Source organism: Monodelphis domestica, chromosome 6 (assembly GCF_027887165.1).
Source record: "Monodelphis domestica isolate mMonDom1 chromosome 6, mMonDom1.pri, whole genome shotgun sequence".
Lineage (NCBI taxonomy): Eukaryota > Metazoa > Chordata > Mammalia > Didelphimorphia > Didelphidae > Monodelphis > Monodelphis domestica.
In genome coordinates, this window is record NC_077232.1 from 92406930 (window position 1) to 92422190 (window position 15261).

At 35.0% G+C, this 15261-nt stretch overlaps 1 protein-coding gene across 2 annotated transcripts in view; it reads right to left on the reverse strand.

Annotated features, from left to right (window-relative positions):
- CLNK (cytokine dependent hematopoietic cell linker) overlaps nucleotides 1-15261 on the reverse strand; it is a 96771-nt gene that overhangs the window by 38535 nt on the left and 42975 nt on the right. For both annotated transcript variants that reach the window (XM_007496734.3, XM_056802431.1), the window contains exons 9-12: nucleotides 14672-14690; nucleotides 12830-12908; nucleotides 9657-9697; nucleotides 7068-7201 (exon numbers count right to left, since the gene is read on the reverse strand). In XM_007496734.3, coding sequence (XP_007496796.2) covers nucleotides 7068-7201; nucleotides 9657-9697; nucleotides 12830-12908; nucleotides 14672-14690 — 273 coding nt within the window. The remainder of the gene's footprint in view (nucleotides 1-7067; nucleotides 7202-9656; nucleotides 9698-12829; nucleotides 12909-14671; nucleotides 14691-15261) is intronic.

A 15261-nucleotide genomic window follows, 5' to 3' on the forward strand; every position in this document is an offset into this window, starting at 1 on the left:
ATACAACAACTAGAATCAAGTGACCTCACAAGGCAGCAGGACACTATAAAACAAAACAAAAAGAATAAAAAAATTGAGGAAAATGTGAAGCATCTCATTCATAAAACAGACGATTTAGAAAATCGTTCAAGAAGAGACAATCTAAGAATAATTGGACTACCAGAAGACCACGACAAAGAAAAAGCTTGGACATAATACTAGAGGAAATTATCCAGGAAAACTGTCCCAAGATCCTAGAACAAGAGGGGAAAGTGGAGATTGAAAGAATCCACAGATCACCCCCTGTATTTAATCCCCAACTGACAACACCAAGAAATGTTATAGCCAAATTCAAAAACAATCAGATGAAAGAAAAGATATTACAAGCTGCCAAGAAGAAGCCATTCAGATACCATGGAAACATGGTGAGGATAACACGACATCTTTAGATACTCAGCGGGTTTCCATCTATGATTGCTCTCTTACCTTGCTTCATTATTTTGTCAATTTCTGAGCACATCCTCAATCAACATCTTATATTTTCTCCATTGTTCCTGCCTTGAACTCATCAGACTTATAGTGATCTCTCCCCACCTTGACCCTTCCCCTCCTCAAAGAAAGAAAGAAACCAACCTACAAACTTCATTTCTATTACCTCATATGGTACTCATTACATTTTGAGTTTGAATTGTTTATATCTTATCTCCCTTACTAGAGTTTGAGCTACTTCAGGGTTTGGATGATACCCTATTCATCTTGTATTTCTAGCATTCAATACCTTGTAAAAAGAATTTTTATTGAATACTAAAGTTATTCTCTCTGGGAGAATTAACCTTTGTCCCTTCTTCATTTGTTCATGTCCTATCCATGATTTAAAAAGCCAATTCAAAATCTACCTCCTCAGGGAATACTACCATGATTCTTTGGGTGAATAGGACCGTTTTCTATCAGATTCCATATGGTCCTTTGGTTTGGAACTCTCTCATGAACATAATTTGTATTATGCATTATAGTTTTCTGGATTGATTCCCTCTATCAGACGCTAAACTTCCTGAGTTTAGGCAATATATTCCCTCAATATTAAGCACAGTACTCTGAATAGAATAGTGAATTAAATATTTGTAGGATAAATTGAATTAGATTAAGAACATTCTGAAGGAAAAGTTCAGATAGAATTATATCTGGTTAGAATGGGAAAGGAGTCTTAGAAATAATTTTGATCTTTAAAAAAAAACCCTTGCCTTCTGTCTTAGTATCAATTCTAAAACAGAAAAGTGGCAAGAGCTAGGCAATTGTGTTTTAATGACTTGCCCAGAGTCACACAGCTAGAAAGTATCTGAGTTCAGATTTGAACCCAGGTCCTCCTGATTCCAGGTCTGGTGCTACCTAGCTGTCCTTCATTTAGATATTTTTACACATGAGGAAACTGAGGTCCAAAAAACCCTTACCCTTACGTGGCTTTCCCAAGGTTACACAGTTAGAGGAAGATTTTTTTTTAATAGGACTACTATATATTCAATAAAGGAAGTACAGAACATAGGGAAAGGAGATGGGATAATGACAAGCTAAGGATCAAAGTAGGTAAAAGTAAATCATTTAATAGCAGAAATCACAGCTCTAGAAGAGAGCAAGATAGGTTGTCAAAGGAAGTGGGATATCAGCAACATATTGTCTGCGTGTGTGTGTGTGTGTGTGTGTGTGTGTGTGTGTGTGTGTGTGTAGTGTATGCCTTCTCTTTCCTGAATATTATTCTTTGAATTTATATTTCTGGTCTTATTTCTATGGTTAGCATTTCCAATATTAGGTCAAATAATAATGGTAAGAGTGGTAACAAGAATATAAAATGATAATTAACTTAAATATTAATGGTAAGAATTTGATGTAATTAGCAATACTTCCAGGTTTTTTTGCTATTACAAATAATACTTTCTCTTAGTTTTAGTTAAATACCTTTGAATATATTTTTAAAAACTCCTTTCATGACTAGTCATTCTCATATATGTTAAAAACATAAATTGTTCGGGGGCAGCTGAGTAGCTCAGTGGATTGAGATCCAGGCCTAGAGATGGGAGGTCCGAGGTTCAAATCTGGCCTCAGACACTTCCCAGCTGTGTGACCCTGGGCAAGTCACTTGACCCCCATTGCCTAGACCTTACCACTCTTCTGCCTTGGAGCCAATACACAGTATTGACTCCAAGATGGAAGGTAAGGGTTTAAAAAAAATAAATTGGTCTATATTTTATAAAATATTTTTATTCATATAATCATAATGTTTCATTTTGTCATCAATATGATTCTTTAGACTATGTTTTTCTTAATATTGAACTATTCTTACATTTCTGGCATAAAATAAAGTTGAACACTGTTATAATCTACATGCCCCTATTTCATTTAGTTAATTTTTGGAAGGAATGGGACATGTGATTTTAACAGGTACAGGAAACCCTCATTGAGAAAATTTCCTTATATGTAATTTATAATCTTAGAGAATTTCTTGAACACTAAGTTATTTTCCCAGGCCTATACAGCCAATATGTGTCAGAGATGGGACTTAAACCAAGGTCTTCCATACTGAGGCTGATTCCTATATCTATGTCTCTGTCTCTCCCCATCTACCTCCCACTTTATCTCTCTCTCTGTCTCTCTCTGTCTGTCTTTCTTTCTCTCTTTCTGTCTGTCTGTCTGTCTCTCTCATTAATATTGGCTTATAATTCTCTTTCATTATTTTATACTTTTCTGGTTTAGTTATCAGGACTATATTTCAGGTCATAAAATGGGGCTCTTGAAAGATGTTTATTCAGCTAAGAGATTATTTGTTTAAATGAGACTATATATTGTAATCTTATTTAAATAACAAATTTCATATCTATATTTGTATACATGCTTTACAAATTTTGAAATGCTTCATCAATGGCAGGCGTAATTTTTAAATGAATTTCACTTATTAATCTTCCTGTCTTAAAAATTTTCCCCCTCTCTTCCCAGGAGTTCAGGGTTTCCTCATATTCTCATTCTATGACAAGATGGTTTAGTTCCTATTAATGTGTGCATTTTATATTTTTATAAATATTTATTATATTTCATTTAAGTTTTATTGGAACATAATAGATTATAGTAGTTTCTGAAAATTTTCTTTGCTTTCCATTAATTGTCAATTCTTTCTCATTTTAAATTGTGGTTACTTAACTCTTCAATCAAATTGACTAATGGTTTGTTGATTTTGCTTTTTTTTTAAAGAGCTTTTACAATTTATTTTTAAAAAATTCAATTCTTTCACACTTGATTTTCAGTATTTTCTCTTTTTTGATTATTTTAGGATTATCAATTATTTGGTTACTTAATGATTCTCTTTTGAAATAAAGACTCTCCAGGAAAGTCCTTTTGGATGTTTAGCCAACATGCTCATGCTTGATGAGTACATGCTAAAGTCATAAAGAGAGTATTGAAGAAAATATATGTAGAAGGGTAGCATGTGCTGAAGGCAGCTTTTATAGGCACTTCTTAAATTTTCAGTGTGAGTATTTAAACTTAAAATTAGAAATTAAAAAAACCAACAAATTGGGGATTGATTGTTTCATAGATTTCTAGACTTAAGGAAGTGATAGAGAAAACAGTAATGCCAATGAAAGTTAAAAATGGCAAGTTTCTTAATTATATTGTTTATTAGTGTGTGTAGTCTGGAGACTCTCTCTGAATAAATATATCAGATATAAAATTAGGGGGTGTAGTTAACAGAGTTGTGAAACACAATTGAACCAAATTAAAATGTAATTGGGAAACATTTGACAAAAACAAAAATTCATTGGACTATTTATTGCTCAATCATGACCCATTCTTCTTGACCCCATTTGGGGTTTCCTTGGCAAAGATACTGGAGTGGGTTGCCATTTCCTTCTCCAGCTCATTTTATAGATGAGGAAATTGAGGCAAACAGGGTTGAGTGACTTGCACAGGGTCACACAGCTATTATGTATCTGACACCAGATTTGAACTGAAGAAGATGAATCTTTCTGACTCCAGACTTATCACTCTATCCATTGTACCACCTAGCTGCCCCAGAAGAATATAGATAACATTAAAGTTTATTTTCTAAGCCAATATGTGGCCTGCAGGATTCTTATGTAGGGTTAGTGGACCCCTTTAATATTTGAGTTTTGATACCAGTATAGTAGATGATCTTAAAGGATCCTAACATTGTATTCCAAGATCCTTTCCCACAATAACATCCTGCATTCAATGTCAAAGTCAATTCAGAATGACAATTCAATGTTCTAAGGTACATGGAAAATTTGTAATATATGACATTCTGTGATTTAATTGAAGAAAAACATAGAGTAAAGGGGCAAAGGGCAATGTGATTTGTAATCTGACAGTTGTAGTTTGTAATCTAATAATTGTAGTTTATGTGAATTATTCCTCTGGCAATAACAGAAGAAAGAATGTGAATATTTGTTGTCCCTGAGCTTCTAGAACAAGAATAAACATACATACATACATATACACTCACACAAATCCAAAGTCATAAAAGTATAACTGAAATTATTTTAGACACCAAGGAGGAGAAAGACCAATGAGAATTCTTGGTCTGTACTCTGTTGAGTTTTTTTTTATAAAATGTAACAAATGAATTGGAACTAAACAGACCTCAATTCCTGTCACTGAATCTCAGAATATAGACCATGGACTTTTAAGTTTATTTAGCCAAATCCCCTCCTGTTCCAAATGAAAATAAATTGTTAAAAGCAGTAACTGAGACAGAAATTGAACCCACGTCCTCAGACTCCAATTGTAGTCTCTTATTAACTTTAAAATAGGAGGCCTGAACTAGTTATGTAACTTCTAATACTTCACTGGTTGTTTTAGAGATTGTTTCTTAATATGCAGAAGGAAATAATAATAAACCACTTATAAAAGGAAAATAATAAAAACCATTTACTTAATGGGGATATTATAAAGAAAAAACACTTTTTAAAACCTTAAAATAAGTTACAATTGTTATTCTTCCACTTCCCCCATCTATTTCCATGAAATTAAGGGATAATAATTGGATATATAATTTCATTGTTATAAGGGACTCCCAGAGGAGGAAACAACCTTTACAAATATATTTAGGCACTTTGTCTTAGAGAATTTTATAGCCTGACAGAATTGCAAAGAGCACTGAGAACAAAAATGACAATATCTTAGTGGTCACAAACAGTGTGTCAGTGGAGAGACTCATGCTTTCCTCCTCAAAGATCTCTATCCATTCTGCTATGTGGTGTCCTTTTGCACTGACAACTATATATGATTCTTTAAATTTTATGTCTCTGTGTACATTTTTCCTCCAATAGAATGTAAGCTTGTTGAAGGCAAAGAATTTCATTTTTGTTTTTGTATCCCCAGGAACTAGCATCTTTCTACGTATATTGTAGCTATTTCCCGAATTGAACAGAATTGTTAATTCATGAATTAATTTCTTCTGAAGATCAACCTTGGCTAATTCCAGGTTCAGATTCCAGCTACGTTCTTTGCTGCTTAAATGTGGGCAGATCACTTAATAGCTCTGTACTTATTTCCTCCTCTTTCAAATTAGAAAGATAAACTAGATCATGTCTAAATTTTATGATAAAAGACAGAAGTCAATAACTGAGGGGTAAACTTCAATTTCCCATTTACCTTGTTTAAAGATGAGAGGATAAGGGAATACTTCACTGAAAAGATTTTAAAAAAGAAGAAAGGTTAACAGGAAGCTAGAACAAGTGAAGAATGGAGTCTGAGAATGGAAAATAGAAAATCAGAAAATATTGTATCGAAACTATCTGAGCAGAGAGTGATTATTGCATGTAGTGGAAACAATCAGAACATCTGGGTCTAAGCCCTGGATCTGCCATTGCTCCCTCTGTGATCAATGGCACATTGCTTCCCTTTTGTGGGCTTTGGTTCCCTGATATATAAAAATAGGATGAATATTATATGTGATACAAAACTCCCCAGTTTACTGTGATTTTGTATGTAATAAGAATTCTTTAAATAATGTACTCTATAAATGTCAACTGTTATTGCTTGAGAATATATGCAAAGTATGTGTAAAAGGGTTTTCCTTTTTAATGAAGGAAGGAAATAAATGCTTGTTAATTGAAAATTAAAATGAAAAAGAGAATACATACAAATATTCTTTGCAAGGCTGAAAATGTAGGAGCTTAATTGCTCAGTTGTAAGAACCCTTTACAAAATGCTTTCTTAACAAGATACCCCAGATAAAGGTAAGATAGGGATCAACATTTTCATTTTGTAGGTTAGATAAGTGAGGTCTAAACATGTTATTTATAGTAGAGAACACTTAGGGCAACCTTTTCATTTCGTTTTGTTTCTTTTTTTTTCTTAACCTAAATGTTCTGTCTTAAAATCTTATCAAGTATTTGTTCCAAGGCAGAAGAAGAATAAGGGGGAAGCAACTGGGGTTAGGTGACTTGTTCAAGGTCACACAGCTAGAAAGTATCTGAACTTCATTTTATAGATGAGAAAACTGAGCCAGAGGGGAAATGACTTGCCAGTGTCACATGGCAATAACTCACAAAGTCAAGATTGGAACTTGGGTCTCCTAATTCCAAGTCCAGTGTTTTTCTATTGTAACACAAAGAAGTGATATGTTCATTTAGGAACTGATCAATTCAATGACCAGTCATGATTCTAGAAGACCTAGAATGTTATTCACTTCCTTACAAAGAAGTGATGGACTGTTTATGCAAAATGAAACATATGTTTAGAATGTGGCAGAGGTGGGAATTTATTTTATTTTAACAATGCATACTTGCTAGAAGGGTTTTCTTTTCTTTTGGGGAGATAGGGTTGGGATGGAGAGAAAATAACTACTTGTTAATTGAAAAAAAAAAACTAAACTTTTTTTTTTTTTTAAGTGACATGCTCAAGATTTCCTGACTGGTGCAGGATAGAGCTTGAATATTGAAGTCAGAAGAGGAAAATATGGAAGGGAGGAAACCTCTAGCTAGTTAGCAGAACTTCAGAGGAGTACTTCCTCCAGAAAAGGTCTAATCGGTGCTGACTTTCCCTGGAAAGACTCTACGATGATTGAGGAAACTTGTTACCTTTTTGCTGCATTTGCCATGATATGGTTTCTTCTGAAGCAAACTGGTAGGCAAAGGCTTATCATCAAGAAGGTTCCCATGTGCTGGTTGTGAGGCTTTCTGGAGTGAGGGTGAGGACATGCTCACTTTGTGTCCTTTAAAGATAAGTTTGAAATTGGTCATGATTTTCCAAATCAAAATCAATAATAGGACAACTATATGGCTCAGTGGATAGAGAGCCAGGCTTAGAGACATGAAACCCCATGTCCAAATCTAATCTTAGATATTTCCTAGCTGTATGACCCCAAGCAAGTCACTTAACCCCCATTGCCTAGCCCTCACCACTCTTCTGCCTCAGACCCAATACTTAGTATTAGTTCTAAGACAGAAGGTAAGTTTTTTTTTAAAGCAATAGACTACACATTACTTATAAAGGATGCTGTTGAGAAATGCCTCTAAATCTAATTAATAATTAATCAATTATTAATAATTAAATTTCTAGTTAATAATTTGTAAAACAACTTGAAAAGGCAAAATAAAATGTAGTAGAATCATAGAAATCTTAAAATTATTTGACCTGGAAGAAATCTTAGAATAGAGGACGTTAAAGTGGGAAGGTCAGCTAGTCTATTACTGTAATTGAGGAGGATACGGAAGCCCAAAAGGGGAGAAGTCACTGGCCCAATTTCAATCAATTTGGAAAATAAGTGATTGAACTGGGTTTCATAATTCCAGAACCAATGTACTTTTCAATACACCATGCAGCCCTCCCCTAATGTTTTGTCTGGCATCTTTCAAAGCTGGTTTTCATTGTTTGGAATGCTTAAGATTTTTAATCTCAAATTATCAGAAACTAAACATAACTATGAATCATAACAAAGTGATATTTCAAAAATCATTATATATGGCTATTGGCTATAGAAGACCAGTTCCATATGGAATAATATAAGAAGAGTATAATAATTGGGAGATGAAAATGGAGATTATTGAAATTTGCTCTTCTTTCTACTCTAAGCAAATTTCTCACAGAAAATTACTTCAAGTTTATAAATATTTCTAATTTTTGTCTACTGGTTTATTTTTTTCTCTGCTTAGTAGTTCCACATTAGGAATAGTCTGACATATATGCAGATAACTGAGATGGAAATGTGGAGACCACACCACCATTCACTAATTTCCTATCTATTAAATACAATAAATTTCTCTTCTTTTATCATTTGGTTTTCCTCATTTTATATAATTCCTGGCTCTGAAAAGTGTTTATAACTCACAGGTACACACTGTTCTCTTATTCACAAACCTTTGCTTCTCATTCTTCTTAGTCTTGAATCATGTTTTCCAAAATATTTTTCATAGTTCTTCCATATGATCAACTTTGCACAGAAGGTCATAACATATTCAACCACATGTTGATTTAGTATGGAAAGTCTTGCAGCATTTTTGGTGGATTATGAATTTTATCTTTTGCAATCAAGGTTGACATACAAGCTATAATTATTTTCACAGTGGCCTTTGCTTTTTCTGCAAATGCTTCTAATAAATATTGCAACATATAATAATGAAATGGACCATGACATGATGTTTCTTTATGTCTTTGGATATATGCTAAAATTAACTCTGCTATATCCTTTGCTTCTCCCAGAAAGCTTGGTAGCCATCCTTCCCATTTAGCTGAAGACCTCTTTTCTCTCCTGGTTTTATTTATATAAAAATGTCAAAACTTTAAAGTTTTAGTTCCTCCAGTAGTTTGTCTAGTTGTTAATCTTTGGATGAGTAGCTCATGTTGGGAATACTAGGATTTAAGTTAATGTGTATAGAAAGTCTAAAAATTGTATAATCTTTAAAAGTTAGCGTCCTCTGTTCTTTCCCCATTCTGTCAATGTGAAGGAGGATTATAGAAGTGAGGGATACGTCTAATGATGATCTAAGCTGATCCTCAGAAAGGAGGCATAGTCAGTTTACAGGATCACTCCTGGATGGCATTAGTTGCCAAAGTCTGTGCTCTGCTAGCACATCCTTTGATAACTTAAAAGTTTCTATGTCAAATCACCAGAAAGAACAACCCTGAAAAATGTTCTCTAATAGGCAATATGAAGGCACTGCATGCTTGGAGGGAAGGAATGATCTATCAGAATGAGAGAAAGGGGCACAAGGAGAGGCTAGCAATAAACTATACCTGCTTTACAACCAACCCAGGGCCCCTGAATTCTCCAGCTCTTGTACTACTGCTTCTATGGAAGGAGCTGGAAGATGATTGAGAATCCCAAATCATAGTGGTGCAAGGAAAGATGCTAGACTTTAAATCAGAAGGCCTAAATTTCTATTCTGATTATATCATTTAATGGTTGTTCAATCATGGGTATTCTTCTGAGGCTCTGTTTCCTTTTCTGTAATAGAGGAGAGGTATTAATCCTTCAACTCCTTTCCTTGTAGAGTTATGAATTCTAAACTGTATGTCACTATCTGAATGCGAACTGTAAAAGATGCCAAGATCATAAAGCAAAGAGAATAAAGAGGGAGAAAAAAGCCCAACCTCAGGGCTCTATCATACATATTTGTTTTGCTATGATTATCTGATCATTTAGTAGTTTTTATATGAAGTGATCTTACCTTTGCCTTGAAAACTTGGGTCAGCCATCATCAACAACGAACTAAGATAAAGATTTGCATAAAGTTAATGCTGTTCTGGAAGCATAAAATATTGAGTGAGGAAGTAATTGAGCCCAAAGCAAGAAAATATCTTGAGGGTTGCTGTTTTTGAATATTTTTTCTTTCATATAAGTTCTTTCTTCTATTTTTTTTTCAGAAAAATAACACTATCAAGTTGGATTAAAACCAGTGTAAGGAGATTTCCCTGATGGCTTAAACTGGCATACTCTATGGGTCTTTGCTTTCTTTATTTGAATTGACCTTATTTATTTTGCCCATGGAGGGGTGCCTATTTGGCCAGATTGCACCAAACATACTAATAGAAGCAAGCAGATAGGACTAAAGGGGATTTGAGAGCTGTCTGATTGAAGGTAATGATTAAAGATGTGAGAGTGGAAGAGATCATCCAAAGAAGTTAGGAATGACATTGACCTCCATCAATCTCATAAAACTCTGTACTTATAATATGAAAGGCAGGGGGCTATAGTATAGTCCAACGTGCCCTACACTTGGATAGATGTACCATCAACCTGGATTAGAATCCTGCCTCTCTTGTTTACTACTTTACCACTCCAATGAATCATTTCATCCAGTTCTCAATTTCTTCATTTGTAAAGTGGAAGCCAACAAACATTTATGAAGTACCTAATGTGTGTCATGCACACAATTGTGTAAACAATTTTTATAAATATTTTGATCTTCACACCTACCCTGAGAATGTGGTGCTAATATTATTCCCATTTTACAGATGAAGAAACTGAGGAAAATAAGTGATTTCCCCAGGGTCACAGAGCTAGTCAGTAAGTGTCAGAGGCTGACTTTGAACTCAGATATTCCTGATTCCAAGCCCACGGCTCTGTCCACTATGTCACCTCACTGCCTAATAATATTTGTTCTTCACCTTTCACAAAATTGTTATGAAGAAAACCCTTTGTGTGTGTGTGTGTGTATGTATGTATGTATGTATGTATGTATGATCACTCAGGAATATGAGTGATTATTCTACTGAAATTTGTATGCTATTTATCTATGTACATTTCTTTTCTCTCCTACTAGATTGTATGCCCCTTGAGGACATGAAAGATGCCTTGCCTTGATTATTTTCTCCCTTCACTCCATTTATCAGTTGCTGATCTTTTTTTGTTCACTGTTTATTTTTTATAATGCATTAAGCTCTATGCTAGGAGGAGAGATGAACACTGAAACAGATAAAATTACCTGTAGGCTACTGAGACTAAGAAAAAGAAAGTTTGAACAAAAGAAGAATATAATAGAATCATATTATTTTAAACAGATTCTAACACCATATTAGGTAGCACAGAGAATAGGGTGCTGGGTGTGGAATCAGGAGACTCATCATCCTTAGTTCAACTATGGCCTCAAATCCTTCCTAAGTCTGTGACTCTGGGCAAGTCACTTAACCGCAGTTTCCTGGCCCCTACCGCTCTTCTACCTTGGAATCAGTACTTAGCATCGATTCAAAGACAAAAAAATAAGGGTTTAAAAAACAAAATCAAAGTAATCTCTGCTCTCAGGGAGCTTAGATGAATTCAGAACAATATTGGATGTGAAATATGAGAAATGATTGAATCTTGTAATAAAAAAATGATTATGAGTATATAATAGGTAATGGTGTTTCAGCAACAGCTTACATTTATATAATGCTTTAAAGCTCAAAGAATGTTTTTCTCATTAACTCTCTGTCAAGGAGTTTGTGCAAGTTTGGACCCAAGATTATCTATGAGCCCCCTAGAAACTGACCTCAGGTTCAAGGCATTTAGGGGTCAGTACCTACTTAAAACCAAAACCTAACCCACCTATGTATTTACTTCTATTAGCTATCCAGGAAGCATAATAGTTCAAACAAAAGCCATTTAATCAAACAGTATAGCCAGTCAAGTGACAACAATGGGATATAGTCTCTAATTAGTTTTCTTGGCAACTTAGAGCCTTGAAGAGTGGTCTGGGGCACCAATGGCTTAAATGACTTGCCCAAGGTCATATTGCCAGTATATATAAGAAGTGACACTGAAAGCCAGGTCTACCTGACTCCAAGTCTATGCTACAATGCTTGCAGACTATAAACTTTAAGGATTCTATATCACATAATTTGCTATTAACATTATTATTCTTCCCCAAGATCCTTCTTTGGTGTCTAGGAATCTGAAAAAAAATTAATCACTTTGATCAATGAAATGATCCACTAGGATGTTTATAGAAGACAAATGATAAAGAATGCTACCGATCTCCAATCAGGGAGGTGATGGGTTCAGGCAGTAGACTTTGTTATATATATTTTGGGATGTCTCCAACATGGGGATTCATTTTGCTTGACTACTTGTATTTGTTACAAGGCTTTTATTTTTCCTTTTTGTTTTCAGTACATATGTGCAGTTATTTTTGGTGGGATAAAGATTGGGGGAGGTGAGGAGATAAGATAAATTTAATTGAAAAGACTAAAATTTAACAAAATAAAGAGTTAATAACATTTCTAACTTTTCTTACTAAAGAACAGTTAGTCCTTTGAAGAAAATGTCTTTGTCTCTGTTAGTCGGTCTATCCCCCTCCCTCTTCCTCCTTCTCTCTCTCCCTCCCTCCTTCTGTCTCTCTGTGTCTGTCTCTTCTTCCCTTCCTTCCCTTCCTTCCCTTTCTCTTTCTGCCCCTCCTTCCCTCCCTTCCTTCCTCTCTCCCTCCCTCTTCCTCTGCTCTCTCTCTCTCTCTCTCTCTCTCTCTCTCTCTCTCTCTCTCTCTCTCTCTCTCTCTCTCTCTGTCTCTCTTTCTCCCTTCCTTCGTTTCCCTCCCTCCTTCTCTCTCTCTCCCCCCTCTCTCTGTAGTATGTCTCTTTCTAAAGGACCTCTGAGTCTTCAGAAGCCCTTTGTTAATCATCCATGTTACAACAACATGGAAGTATAGCGAGACTGACTTCGGTAAGAACTCTTACTTATAGCTTTCAAGGGTCTAATTGCAGACAGCCATCAATAAGACTGTCTCTTTTCTCCTTCAAAATATAGATGTCCATAGTTTTGCTTTCCCCCATTACTTTTCATGAAGCATTTGGCACATAATTATCAGACACTGTAAATTGGAATGAACCCACAAGCCATAATCCAGGAGGGAAATTCCCAGGGTCCTACCTGGCAACAGGAACAGAAAGATCCTTCAAATGATGCTGTGTCTGGCAAGGTATAATAGGCTTCTTCAGGTGATCTGGAACTTCATAAACAAACACAATTCCATCCAAATCGAAAATGGCAGATGAATGAGTGAAATTATAGAACACATGGGAGATACTATAATTTTGGCCAAATGTAATTCATATTTCATTTGAAAGAGTGCCTCCTACTTCTGGAAGGTCTGTAGGGACTCTCATATCCATTCTGAAGCTCATCTTGATTTCTTAGAGCTGGAGATAATAGATGCTCTATGCTCCTAGGATTTAGAATTTTTTTTTTCAAAAAGTGTTCCCTAAACTTTTTGTGTCCAGAACATACCTTTGACTTTGTTAGGGAAAGAGAATGCTGCCTTGCACTCAGTGGTCTCTAAGCTTTAAAAAGAAGGGTCTGTATTTTAAGTTAGAGTAAAGGGTATATGATTACAGTTCTTCAAATATCTGAAGACTTCATGCATTAGATGAATTAGAGTTATTTTGCTTGTCTTCAGAGGATAGAACTAGAATCTATGTGTGAAAGTGACTAGGAAACAGATTTTTTCCCCCACAGTATATGGGAAAAATTTCTTACCAATCTACCCAGTAATTAATTCAATGATTTGCTGTGGAGGAAAGTAAGTCCCTGTAAATGAAAGTGTTAAAACTGAGGAAGGGTGACTACTTGCTGGGGATGCTATTGTTTAGATGTTTCAATTATGTCTGACTCTTCCTGACCCCATTTGGGGTCTTCTTGGCAAAGATACTGGTGGAGTTTGCCATTTCTTTCTTCAATTCATCTTATTGGTGAAGCAAACAGGGTTAAGTGATTTGCTCAGGATGACATAGCTAGTAAGAATCCGAGGCAGTATTTGAACTCAAGTCTTCCTGACTTCAGGACAAGAGCTTGATCCAGTCTCTCTCTAGCTGCCCCAAGAAGGTTATAGAAGGAATCATTTCCTCATTCAGGTAAAAATCATAATGGATAGCTTATTTAATCTCTTCCAACTCTAAGATTCAATGATTTTATGAGAATTTCCGATTCTTGTTCTTCTCATCTGATTAGACAAAGGAAAGGGGGGGGGTGATAACTCTGTATAAATTCTTGCAAGCAAGGGGTAGGAGGGAGATTTATTTGTACAAGACTTGTAGTGGGGAAAGGTGGTGGGCAGGAACAACTAACCTTAAAGCTCCCTTGAAAACTGGCTTGCAGGCTATCTTTAGTGAGAATGCCATAGTTATTCAGGTGTCTAGCCTGTGTTTTGTCCATATCTCCCACACTATTCATATGTACATGCATATTCACATTCTCCATCTTTCCCCCCTTCAACCTAGTTATCAGTATTTTAACATTTGATTTTATGGAAAAAAAATAAAGATCACATATCTCTATGATGGTTGGAAGTATGGTGGAATGGAATGCTAGTCAGGAAACTTTCTGAAGCAAAGAATATTATTACCCCTAGAGCTGGCAACTTTGAAAGTAAACATTTGGATTTGGCCAAACTGTTTACAGATAGGAAGGGAATAACTGAGATTTATTGAGTCTTGGTTTAGCCTTGGTGAAAAAAAATTACAATAAAGTTAAAATTAATGGGTAGAATATGAGTTTTGGAATATGGGTAAATTTTAATTATGTGTGGCAATTCTTTCTTTAAACAGAAAAAGCTGACTTCACAATGAGATCTAGGGACACAAAGACAGTGACACACATATCGGTTGTTTTGTGATTAAAATAATGAATTGAATTCCTTGAACTGAAGCACTAATAAGCCAGGTATAACAATGTAAGAAAATATTATGCTCAAATAAGATTATATAATGAATGTACCTTTATCTCCTTGAAGCACCTGTAGAGAATCAAAACAGGTGCTGAATGACTCACAAATAGAAATTCACAGAAGATTTAATAACACAAATTTGAAAATATTTAGACAATATAGACAATTAAAATATCACTCAATAACAGGAATTTCAGAATGGAAATGATGGAATAAAATTTAATAATAGAAAAAGATTTTGGACAAAACTGACCTAGACCTATTTTTATAATCAGGGCAAATTATCCTAGTTAAGAAAGATGACGTTGGGGAAAAAAAGTGGGTTAGTAATTTTAATTTCTAGAATTTCCTTTTTAATATCTATTAATTGGGCTCCTTTGGGTTTCTAAATGCTGTATAATTGACATGTACCTTTTTTAAAAATTTATTATTATCATAATAATAAAACCCTTACCTTTTGTCTTAGAATCAATACTAAGTATTAGTTCTTTGGGAGAAGAGCAGTAAGGGCTAGACAGTTGGGGTTAAGTGACTTGCCAAAGGTCACAGCTAGGCAATGTCTGATGTCAGACTTGAACCCAGAATTTTCTGTCTCCAAGGCCTGGATCTCTATCCACTGAGACTCCTATGTGCTCCTGAT